Source organism: Acomys russatus, chromosome 12 (assembly GCF_903995435.1).
Source record: "Acomys russatus chromosome 12, mAcoRus1.1, whole genome shotgun sequence".
Classification (NCBI taxonomy): domain Eukaryota; kingdom Metazoa; phylum Chordata; class Mammalia; order Rodentia; family Muridae; genus Acomys; species Acomys russatus.
Genome location: NC_067148.1, coordinates 54132351 through 54144850, shown reverse-complemented (window position 1 = coordinate 54144850; position 12500 = coordinate 54132351). Strand labels below are relative to the sequence as shown.

At 46.0% G+C, this 12500-nt stretch overlaps 1 protein-coding gene across 7 annotated transcripts in view; it reads left to right on the top strand.

Moving 5' to 3' along the window:
• Rab31 (RAB31, member RAS oncogene family) overlaps positions 1-12500 on the top strand; it is a 167563-nt gene that overhangs the window by 91803 nt on the left and 63260 nt on the right. For 2 of the 7 annotated variants that reach the window (XM_051154441.1, XM_051154446.1), the window contains 2 exons: positions 3356-3427; positions 4757-4863. The exons of 3 other annotated variants lie outside the window; for them this stretch is intronic. In XM_051154441.1, the coding sequence (XP_051010398.1) occupies positions 3356-3427; positions 4757-4863 (179 nt within the window). The remainder of the gene's footprint in view (positions 1-3355; positions 3428-4756; positions 4864-12500) is intronic. 2 more of the 7 variants (XM_051154445.1, XM_051154447.1) reach the window with 1 other exon arrangement.

Genomic DNA, 12500 nt, shown 5'->3' with positions numbered 1-12500 from the left:
GAGGTTGTTTTGAAAACAAGAAGCTGGTGGGGGCCGCATTATGCACAGTTGCTCTCTCTGCACCAGAGCCGGTGTTTATAGACACTGGCTCTTCCCTCCCAGGAAAGAAATCCTGACTGGTTTTGATACACGAGGTGTATGGCCAAGGGGGGCTGAACGTGAGTTCTTGGAGCCTAGCAGTTATGACAGACGTAGGGGGAGATCTGTGACTGTGAAAAGCCTTGTGGCATCTTGTGCTGTGAGACTTGGAGTGGCCTTTGTGAGCAGTTGCAGGCTGCGTCTGTGTTCAGTTGTGAGCCTGGCTTTCCCCCGAGTATCCCTCACCGACCGTGAAGAGGCAGCATCCTGGCTCCTCCCTTGGTCTGGGCATTCCAATAAGAAGCACCGTGTGGGGAATGCGTGCAGTTTTGTTGTTTGCCAGAAAACTACAGGATCCGTCTTTCCACTCCTCCTCTCCCTCCTTTATGCCCCAATAACAGCTGATTTTAATTAACTTTTTGAAATATTTTACCTATTTTGAGTGCGCGCGTGCGTGTGTGTGTGTGTGTGTGTGTGTGTGTGGGGGGGGGGGGCGCACATGTAGCCAAGCCACACCACACCAGTAGAAGTCAGAAGACAACTTTTAGTATTTGGTTCTCTCCTTCCACTGGATGGGTTCCTGAGGTTAAATTTAGGCCTTGAGGCTTGGTGGCAAGTGCCCTTACCCACTGAGCCATCCCACCAGCCCAAAGTTTTAGTTTAACCTGAAATCATCTCACTTAAAATGATCATGAAATTTGCTGGGCATGGTGGTGCACGCCTTTAATCCCAGCACTTGGGAGGCAGAGGCAGGCAGATTGCTGTGAGTTCAAGGCCAGCCTGGTCTATAAAGTGAGTCTAGGACAGCCAAGGCTACACAAAGAAACCCTGTCTCAAAAAAACAAAGAAAGAAAGAAAAATTATTGCGAAACATATATGATACAGACTTTTAAACGTAAAAAGTACTGGAAATTCTACTGCTAGCATTTTGAGGATGAGCTAGTATTTGTACATTCATTGCTGTCCACATTTTTACACTAAATGCTATCATCTCTACTGTCTTTAGAATACTATGTTCTGGGCCTGGGGAGATGGTTCAGTGGTTAAGAGCACTAGCTGCTTCCAGATGCCCTCTTCTGGTGTGCATGAAGATAGAAAACTATGTCAAAAAGATGTTTAAAAAAATATTTATTGGGCTGGAAGGTGGCTTAGAGGTTAAAAGCACTGACTGCACTTCCAGAGGTCCTGAGTTCAATTCCCAGAAACCACATGGTGGCTCACAACCATCTACGATGAGATCTGGTGCCCTCTGGCCTGCAGGCAGAATATTGTACTCATAATAAATAAATCTTTAAAAATATTTGTTTATTTATATATTTATACAGTATTCTGCCTGTATGCCAGAAGAGGATATTTGATTATGGATGTGATCTGATGTGGCTGCTGGGAATTGAACTCAGGACCTCTGGAAGAGCAGTCAGTGCTCTTAACCTCAGAGCCATCTCTCCAGCCCCAAAAAGATTTTTTTGTTTTGTTTTGTTTTTCCAGACAAGATTTCTCTGTGTAGCCCTACCTGCCCTGGACTCACTTTGTAGACCAGGCTGGCCTCGAACTCACAGAGATCCCCCTGCTTCTGCCTCCCGTGTTGGGATTAAAGTCATGCGCTACCACAGTCCGTCCCAAATGATGTTTTTTAAAAACTAAAAATTCTCTTCATTTCTGCAGTTGTGGAACATTCTATTATATACTATGTTTTAGTCAGCCTCAGCTAGAACAGCATGCTACAGAGCAGGTGGTTTAAAGAGCCAACCTGTCTTTCTCAGAGGTAGATCTAGGTACTGGCAGATTTAATGTCTTGTGAAGGAAGGCTCCCGTTCCTAGTTCACAGACAGCCTCCTCCTGTCCGTCGTTCACATACTGTGTGTGGAGCAGTTGTTTTTTCTCTTTATGTAAGACTCTGATCCCATCTTGGGACTCCACCTTCATGACCTCATCTGACCTGTGACCCATGACCTCCTACCTGTGACTTCCCCATGACCTTCCCTCCTAAATGCCATCGCATTGACAAGGACATCGACACTTGAGTTATGCGGAGCACAGGGATGTTCCATCCAGGCTATGACAGGGTGCTATGGCGAACATTCACGTTTTTTTATTTTACCCCTGTTACAACATAGGGAAATGTCTTCCTGAGCTTGCAGTCACTCTAGATGTACTTCCTGGAAGTAGAGTTCTGGGCCAAGGGGTTTACACATTAGTTTCTGGTTTGTTTGTTTGTTTTATTTTTTTAAGACAGGGTCTCACTGTGTAGCCTTGGCTGTCCTGGACTCACTTTGTTGACCAGGCTGGCCTCGAACTCACAGCGATCCACCTGCCTCTGCCTCCCGAGTGCTGGAGTAAAGGCATGCGCCACCACACCCCGGCTTGCACATTAGCTTCTGATGTGTCGTTCCCAGGGGCTCTGCAGGGGGAAGCATACCACCTCCATAAAGTAGAGGAGAGCGTCCCTGCCCCCAGCCTCACTCCAACCCTAAGTCTAAGGCCTTTTAACGTTTATTAAGTTAATATGTATCTCATCATTTTGAGGGCATTCTTTTTTTTTTTTTTTTTAATTGAGTAAGTTTAAATATTTGCTGATAGCTTGTGGTGGTTACTTATGCAGTCATTTCTCTATTTCTTTGTTGATCCTTTCCAAGAACTTTTTAAATTAAAAAAACAAAACAAAACAGGGGGCTGGAGAGATGGCTCAGGGGTTAAGAGCACTGACTGCTCTTCCAGAGGTCCTGAGTTCAATTCCCAGCAACCACATGGTGGCTCACAACCATCTATAATGTCATCTGATGTCCTCTTCTGGCCTGCAGGTGTACAAACAGGCAGAACACTGTATACATAATAAATAAATAAATCTTTAAAAAAAAAAACAAAACAAATTTATCCGGGCATGGTAGCACATGCCTTTAATCCCAGCACTCGGGAGGCAGAGGCAGGTGGATTGTTGTGAGTTTGAGGCCAGCCTGGTCTACAAAGCGAGTCCAGGACAGCCAAGGGCTAACCCTGTCTTGAAAATCAGAATAAAAAATAAAAAAGTAAAAAAAGAAAAAGAAAATAAATCCTGCATCTGGCTTTTTTGGCCGAGAGGAGATCTCACGGTCCATCGACCACAAGTGTGTGTATGATTGGGGAGCAGACTGTATTATCAATACAAGTCTGGGAGAAGTCCAGGGGAGTTTAGAGCTCCCACAGGGACGATGGGACAGAACACTTTAATGTGTGCTTCAAGAATGCTTAAAATCTGTTTGTTTACCGTGGCCTAAAACTGTTGGTTGCTTTTCAACAGTTCCACTCGCTGGCTCCCATGTACTACCGAGGGTCAGCCGCTGCCGTCATCGTCTATGACATCACTAAGCAGGTAAGAATGGCTTCCCGCTTCAGGTGCCATGCGTGCTGGCTGTCCCCGAGACACGCCAGAGCAGGTTGAGGCTTTGTGAGTCTTGCCAGCACCCCAGGGGGCCTGGGAGTGTGGAGGGCGAGGACAGTGAAAGCTCTGCCTGCCCGTGTGTTTCACTCACAAAGCAGCTTTGGTTTATCATCTCAGTGACAAAACAGCAAGCACTCTCGTTTTAAAGCTGACCTTTCATTTTTTAGACCTGTTTATTTTATTTTAGGTGTAGGAACATTTTGCCAGCATATATATCGTACACTAGTGTGTGCCTGGTTCCCACAGAGGTCAAAAGAGGGCAGTAGATCCTTTGGAACTAGAGTTACAGACAGTTAGGAGTCACCGTGTGGGTGCCCTCTCTCCACCCCTAACACTGGGCGTTGGTAGAGGAAGGTCCTGGCTGCCGGCACTCTCCTTGAGAACAGTTTAAGTTCTGCGTCCTTTATGGTTAGAGGTTAGCCTCTGTTAGCGCCTGGGCTGCACCGCCCAGAGGTCAAAGGTAGCACTTATCCTTCTAAAGGTAAAAAACGTGTGTGCTCGTAGGCTGTGATCCCCTTTATCTGAAGTTTGATTTTCTGCAGTCCTAGTTATTCAAGGTCAACTGCCATCCAAAACTACTAAATAGAAAATTCCAGAAGCAAGTCACACATTTAAGCAAAGTATTATATTATTATGATTATTCTACCTTGTTGCTGTTAGTATCTCACTCTGCCTAATTTTTACTTAAACAGGCACTCATGCGACAGAAACACATGTTTCTAGGGTTGGGTACCAGGACCCTGGAATGTATCTCCTGCAGATGAGATGAACAGCAATGTATTTTCCGATATAATATATTTTTTGACAAATAAATGCTTTGGGTCGGCGCCATTTCTCCTGCCCCCAAGTCCTCTGCAATGCTGACTGTGTGCTGATTCAGTGCTGTGTGTGTATTCCGTGCGTTCTGACCTCTTCCACCACATGTGCTGTCCACGCCGGCCTCTGCCCCGGAGGAAGGCTGTGAGTGGAGGGCAAGCCAGACCTAAACAAGCGCCTTTCCTCAAGTCAGCTCCAGCCCCACTGGCTCCTGCTGTGCTGGGCCCCACAGAGTCGGCCCTCCTATTTCCAGTCAGCGGTACTTACTGAAGAAACCCACTAATGTGATTTTAACTTCCTCAAGCTTTAACCTCAAAAGGCATCTTAGCTAATGTTAACTAAGTGTCTCCTACAGACCTTTTTTTGAATTACAGGGCTCACATCTCTACGTGCTTGAAATGTATTGACAGGTCTTTTCGGTGACTCATCTTGTCTTTTGGACAGGATTCATTTCATACCTTGAAAAAGTGGGTTAAGGAGCTGAAAGAGCACGGGCCTGAAAACATCGTGATGGCGATTGCTGGGAACAAATGTGACCTCTCAGATATCAGGTAAGAGTACTTCAAATCTGTGCGTGCGTGTGCGTGCGTGCGAGTGCGTGTGTGTGTCTGTGTGTGTGTTTCACATCTCTCACCCCTAAATGTCTCTGACTAAAATGGAATTATGTCTTTGCTTATGTTCATGCTTTAACTGATGCTCTCTCACTCGTGGTAGCCGGTGTGACATTATCCGACCAGAGTGGATTACAGGAGGATGATATTAAACACGACGGCCCTTACAGTGATGAATATTAAGTCAAGGGACCTGTACATAGCACAGCTGCTTTGTACCCTATATATTCTTCTTCTTAGCGTTACTGCTAATGTAGTTCTAGTAACACGTTTATATACAAACAGCCACGATATCCATTTGTTTAGATTTTAACCTAAGGACGTGGTCCAGTCTATACAACATCTGGATAGGAACCCCACGTGGCAATGGCTTATGGGACTTCCTTGACCTTATGTCCTAGTCCTTTTTCTAATGGTTAGTTAAAATATACCCAAGCTGAGTTTTTGTAAAACAAAGAAGCTCATTGGGCTTCGCCCAGACTTTCAGAAATGGAACACTGGTGGCTAAGGGTTCTGTTATAATACACACGGTAGGGAAATAGAAAGAAACGGACGGCACATGGCGAGTCAGGGGCCCAAGGCGATTCAAGGGCTAACGCCACTCTTTCTACAGCAACCCGTTCTTGCAGGGACTTAGCTGAGAGCCATGAGAGCGCACTGATCCCTTCTGAGGCTTGTCCCCACCGTGACCTAGTCACCATCCGTCCCTCCACCAGGCTTCTAGCTCATGAGCCTGGAGGAAGACGCTCACACCACATAACCGAACCGTAGCACGTAGAGAGTGGACTACAGGCTTGATGACCCATCTGTCCTCTTCAGCTAGCTGGCTTTGATGACTTTAGGACGTTATGCATTAGTTAGCCTGTCCCGTGACAGCTCCATCCCAATCTCCAGTAGATATCTGAAACCATTGATTACATCATACCCAGTGTATGTTGTGATTGTTTTCTATATACAAATCTATGAGAAAATTTATCTTATAAAGACAGCTACAGCATGCTTCTGATTTAATTTCTAAATACGAATAAATGAAAACTAAATAAGCATAAAAACGGGTCTTGCAATACTCCTTTAGGTGGCATTTGGCAAATTACTCTGTTCCTTCATGTATGCGAACGTGCTGTGTCACATTGCATCAGATTGGTTTTATAATTCCTGTGAAAACACCACCTAATCGCTTATTTTTCTTGTGGGTTGGACAAATCCTTAAACTCTCCAGACTTAGTTCAGATATTCTCTTCCTTTACTGTAATCCTGAAACAGCGTTTTGCTTAGTGTTTCCTGAACTGGGTGGTGGGTTGGCAGAGTCCACTTTGCTGAAAGAGGTGTTCTCTGCAGATGCTTCGACGTGCGCCACATATCACACATATGCAGCTAAGATGAGCTTGCAAACAACCCTGCCAATTCACTCCCTAGCAGCTATCCCCAAAGGATGTGGTACCGTCGGGGCCTCCCATCCCAGGTGGCACACCAGCCTTTCTGCTTCAGTGGTTTGGCTTCAGTGAGATCTGAATCCAGCTTGTCAAGCTCCCACGGGTGTTCGCAGTGTGAGACGTAAAGCTTTTGTTGTCCACACAGTCATTCGAGACGGCACCTGTTTTGATTATGCAACAAAGGAAATGACTTTTGTTTGTAGTTCTCCTCAAACCTCTGAATAGGTCAGTGAGAAAGACGAATTTATTTTTCCTTTAAAAAGAATTGATGAACCAGTTTGTTTGTTTGTTGTTTGTTTGTGTGTATACCTTCTATGGCATGCTTATAGAGGTCAGAGACAGCTTAATGGCAGTTGGTCCTTCTGCCGTGAGGATTGAACTTGGGTCCTCAGACTTGGCGGCAACGCGCTTTTACTCTCTGAGCCATCTCACCAGCTCTGTCTGAGTTTCTTGAGGTTTGTTTTAAGGCTCAGCACATACAGTATCCTAGAGAATGTTCTGTGGACACCTCAGGCCGGGAAGGTGCTTTTCTTCTTCTCTTCTTCTTCTTCTTCTTCTCTTTCTTCTTCTTTCTTTCTTTCTTCTTTTCTTCTTCTTCTTCTCTTCTCTCTCTTCTTCTTCTTCTTCTTCTTCTTCTTCTTCTTGTTCTTCTTCTGGTGTGCATACATATGTGTGTGCTTGTTTACATGTATGCAAGTGCATGTGGAGGTGAGAAGCCCATGGCCAGTGTCTTATACATTGAAGCAGGATGTTTGCCGGTTCATCTGGCATAGGTAGCCAGCTTGCCCTTGGGATGCATTTCTACCTCACCAAGCTTTCAGATATAATTTCTTACACTTGCATGGCATGCGCTTTCTGCACTGTGCCATCCCTCTACCCTCCCTCAAAGTTTGTGTGTGTGTGTGTGTGTGTGTGGTTTTTCGAGACAGGGTTTCTCTGTGTAGCCTTGGCTGTCCTGGACTCACTCTGTAGACCAGGCTGGCCTCAAACTCACAGAGATCCTCCTGCCTCTGATTCCCCGAGTGCTGGGATTACAGCATGAATTTAGAATATGCTAGGCTAGTGCCCTACCACTGAATGGCTAAGCAACTATGAGCCTCTCGGAATTGAGCATATTAGCTTTGAACTCACTCTGTAGCTCAGGCAGGCCTTTGGGTTGTTATACTCCCAGCTCACCTCCCGGAGTAGCTGAGATTATAAGCAGGTCCCACCAGCACTGGCTTGAACACCTGTCTTTATATTTGCTTTCTACCTTTGAAGAAGGAAAGAGAGAGAGGAGGGTGGGGGAGGGAGAGACAAAGAGAGAGAGAGAGAGGCAGACGAGAGGCAGACAGAGAAAGAGCACCAGTCTTCTGAAAATAACAACGCATTAGCTAAATTAAGTTTTTTTTAGCTAGGTAGTGGTGGCACAAGCCTTTAATCCTGGAACTTGGGACCCAGAGGCAGATGGATCTCTGTGAGTTCAAGGCCAGCCTGGTCTACAGAGTGAATCCCATGACAGCCACTGTTACACAAAGAAACCCTGTCTTGAAAAGAACAAAAACAAGTTAAATTGTTTTTATTTTTAGAATTGCACTCTTTTGTGCCAGTTGATACTAGTTGATTCATTTATGATCATGATATAAAACTTTCTAGAAAGATTTTAATGCTGCCATGTGTTTATGACATCATCTACAGGGAAGTTTTAAAGGAAAGTATTGTAAAGTTCTTAAGTCTAATAGATAGGCTCATCAAAGTTGTAGGATACAAATCAGGTGTGGTGGCGCACGCCTTTAATCCCAGCACTCGGGAGGCAGAGGCTGGCAGATCGCTGTGAGTTCAAGGCCAGCCTGGTCTACAAAGTGAGTCCAGGATGGCCAAGGCTACACAGAGAAACCCTGTCTCGAAAAACCAAAAACAAACAAACAAAAAGTCGTAGGATACAAGACACAGAAAACTCAATTACACTTCTGTTTGTTAATAGTGAGTATGCAGAAACTGAAATTAAAAACACAATACCAGCTGGGCGTGGTGGCGCATGCCTTTAATCCCAGCTTGGGAGGCAGAGGTAGGTGGATCACTGTGAGTTCGGGGCCAGCCTGGTCTACAAAGTGAGTCCAGGACAGCCAAAGCTACACAGAGAAACCCTGTCTCAGAAAAGAAAGAAAGAAAGAAAGAAATGTTCTTTGAAATATAGGATAGTTTGCAAAATGTGACTAAAGGAACTTGGAGCATTATTTTTGTGAGATGAGGTCTCATGTAAAACTCACTATGTAGCCATGAGCACCCCTTCCCGCCTCTGTTCCCTGAGTGCTGACATTATAGGTGTGTGCTACCACATTTGACTCTTGGTATTAGTATTTACTTGTTTGTTTGTTTTTGGTTTTTTTTGGGACAGGGTTTCTCTGTGTAGTCTTGGCCATCCTGGTCTTGCTTTGTAGGTCAGGTTGGCCTTGAACTCAGAGCGATCCACCTGCCTCAGCCTCCCAAGTGCTGGAATTACAGGCATGTGCCACCACACCCAGCTTTGGCGTTATTTCTTTTGCTTAGCTTTTCTTCCTCCTCTTCTTTCTCCTCCTCCTCCTCTTCGTCTTCTTCACTTTGTTTATTTACTTAGTAGGGTCGAGGGCAAGGATGTACACATGGAAGTCAGGGGATGACAGGAGGGAATTGACTCTCTCCATCAGCCCTGAGATCAAATCCAGAGCATCAGGTTTGGCAGCAGGTACCTTTACCCACTGAGCTATCTTGCTGCACACCTCTCTCCCTTATGGAATTTTATATGTAGCTCAGGATGGCCTTGAACTTCTAACCCTTCTGCGCCAGCCTACTGACTGCTGCTAGGGATACAGCAGATTACTACTGTGACTGCCTTCTTACGGCAGTGATGGGCTGTGTGGGGCCACACATCAAGATGAATGTCCTCCTTGGTTGCTCACTAACTTATTCTTTTGTTTGTTTGCTTGCTTGCTTGCTTTTTTAGGGTTTTTTGTTTTGTTGTTTTGGTTTTTCAAGACAGAGTCTCTCTGTGTAGCCTTGGCCGTCCTGGACTCGCTGTGTAGACCAGGCTGGCCTCAAACTCACAGCGCTCCTCCTGCCTCTGCCTCCCGAGTGCTGGGATTACAGGCGTGCACCACTATGTCCAGACTAACTATTCTTTGACACAAGATTTCTCACCAATTTGACTGGACTGGGGTCTTCCTCTCTCTGCCTTCCCAGTGCTGGACACAGAGGCACACACTGCTGCACCCATCCTTCTATTTTTGTTTTTTGGTTTTTCGAGACAATGTTTCTCTGTGTAGCCTCGGCTGTCTTAGACTAGCTTTCTACACCAGGCTGATCTCGAACTCACAGCGATCCACCTCCCTCTGCCTCCCGAGTGCTGGGATTAAAAGCGTGCACTACCACGCCCGGCTCTATTTTTATTTGTTTTGGTTTTTTGAGACAGAGTTTCTCTGTGTAGCTTTGACTGTCATGGACTCGCTTTGTAGACCAGGCTGGCCTCGAACTCACAGCAATCCCGCTGCCTCTGCCTCCCGAGTGCTGGGATTAAAGGCGCATGCACCCACCACCACCTGGCTATTTTTGTTTTTTTAACTTCAGTGTCGGGATCCGAACTCAGGTCCTCATGCCTCTGCAGCACAGCTTTACTAACTGAGCCATCTCTAAGTGCCTTAGGGTGTTATTTCTTATATGTACATGTGACTCTATAATTATATCAATACAATTTTCAGTAAATAAAATTTTGATTTAGATGGTAAAAACTATAGTGGTAAGTGTATGCGTATGTGTATTACACATATCACTTATCTATACAGCAGGACTTCTGAGGAGAGTCTATTTGAGTGACATTTTGCCAGCAAGCTGAGTAAAGTGACTAATTCGACTATCCCAACACACAAAAGGGTACAAAAGAGATGCAAAATAATGTTATTAAAAGCTGGCACTTGGATGGGAAGATGGCTCAGTCGTTAAGAGCACTGTCTGCTCTTCCAGAGGGCCTGAGTTCAATTCCCAGCAACCACATGGTGGCTCACAACCGTCTGTAATGTAATATGGCGCCCTCTTCTGGTGTGAGGTGTAAATGCAGATAGAGCCCTCATACATTAAATAAATGAATAAATAAATAAGGGGGAAATCTGGCACTTAAAGCTTATTTGAGGCCTCAGATACACACACACACACACACACAAGCACACATATGCACACAAGCACACATGCACCACCACTACCAAGAAAAACAACTCTAAAAGAAAAAAGGGGAAGCCTGCTCTATTGGTCTTTGTCCAGAGTATGTGTATCTCCCTGAGACGGAAATAGTCTGGCAAGTGACAGGGCCTGGGAACCTAGTGGGCACCCGCTTGTGGAGGGCTCTCTGTGGCAGGAGAATCTAGCAGTTGCCCAGCCAATCTGGCTGCTCTAGATTCTGCCTGCTGGCATGGCTCTCCCAGGGAGTGAGCCAAATCTGCAGGTCTCAGACCTTATTCCAACCCTGAGCTCATTTTACTCTAATCCCAAAGTGCTTTGCTTTTCCATCATTCTCAGGAAACTGGGTGTTTCACTGGGGGCAATAGCAGAACAGTACATAGAGCTCTGTCTGGCTTTCTCTCCTTTTCTGTTTCCTTCTCTCCCTGTATAAATGACCCGATGGTATCATCTAGCAGACATTGGTGGTGTAAGCTTGTTCTCCCTGTGGAGGAGCTGTGCACAGCATGTTTTGAGAGTGTGCTGGGCTGGAAGTGGATTTAGCAGATCCTGTGTGAGGCGTCGAGAGCAGGGGGCTGGGCAGAAGAGTCACTGGTTCCTCAGCCAGTGTGTGCCATGTGCGGTTGGCGGCCCAGAGGACAGTAGAGGTTAACTAGTCCTCATCTAAAATACTCAGGACCAGGGCACTTTGGAGCTCAGATTTCAGAATTATTTTCATATACATGAAGTGCTGCTTTGGAGATGGAACCTGAGTCTAAGTTCATAGACCTTACTGACACAACCAGAAAATAATTTTATACAACACTGTACACAGATTTCTTTTTTTTATTCATAAAGCTGTATGGTATTGAGTTTTCTACTTACCATGTTGGTGTTTGGAAAAGCTTCTGATTTCTGAGCTTTTTTGGATGTTCGGCTTAGGGCTGCTCAGCCTGTCTAAAAAGGCTGCTCAGGGTGAAAGGCCCAGGCAGCTCAGGATGGCCAGCCCAGCTCCGGATCTTACTGAGAGATTTTCCTAACTTGCCAGAAGATCTAAACAAAACCCTCCCCCTACTGCGGGTTGGAAGAATATATGAGGACAGAACCGGAATGAGCATGGCTGTTATGGGCATGGGTAGCCGAGCCACTTGCACTCACAGGGGCTGTGCAGTTGCTGTGTAGAAAACAAGGCCAGTAAACATTCCATCATGGATGGAAGGGATGGGTGGGTCCGCCCCATGGCAGGGGAGCCCCAGGGAGCCCCAGGGAGATTACAAGCCTGACTCTTTCCTGTAGAACCTGTTCTATAAGCACCTAGGGGTTCCTGAAGTACCCCCACCCTATGATAAGGAGACCCCAGCCTTCCAGCAAATGCCCTTCAATCTTACATGAAGTTCTTCCCCCACCCATAGATAATTAATTACCGTGTTCTCTTCTTGTTTGTTTGTTTTCTTTTTCTTTTTTTTTTTTTTAGACAGGGTTTCTCTCTGTAGCCTTGGCTGCCATGGAATCACTCTGTAGGAACTCAGAGCCATCCTCCTGCCCCTGCCTCCTGAGTGCTGGGATTAAGGCACGCACCACCACCACCTGCCTTGTGTTCTCTTCTTGTGTTAGGCCCCTGTGTTACTGCATGTAAATCAAGTGTCCTGGCTGGGCGTGGTGGTGCACACCTTTGAGCCAGCCTGGTCTACAGAGTGAGTCCAGGACAGCCCAGGCTACACAGAGAAGAACCCTGTCTTGAAAAACCAAAACCAAACCAACCAACCAACCAAACAAACTACCCTGGCACCTCTAGCCTATCAAATTAGACACAGTCACCCACAGACCCCTCCCCACTGCCCAAGGCTATAAATAAAGGTTGGCTGGCTTGCTCTCTCATGCTTGCACCATCCTTCCACCATAGCTGTCTGAGACTCCACTTATTTTGGGGAAGAATTGCCGCTGGACACCCAGGGCTCGACTGCCTGGCCTGGGTCTCAC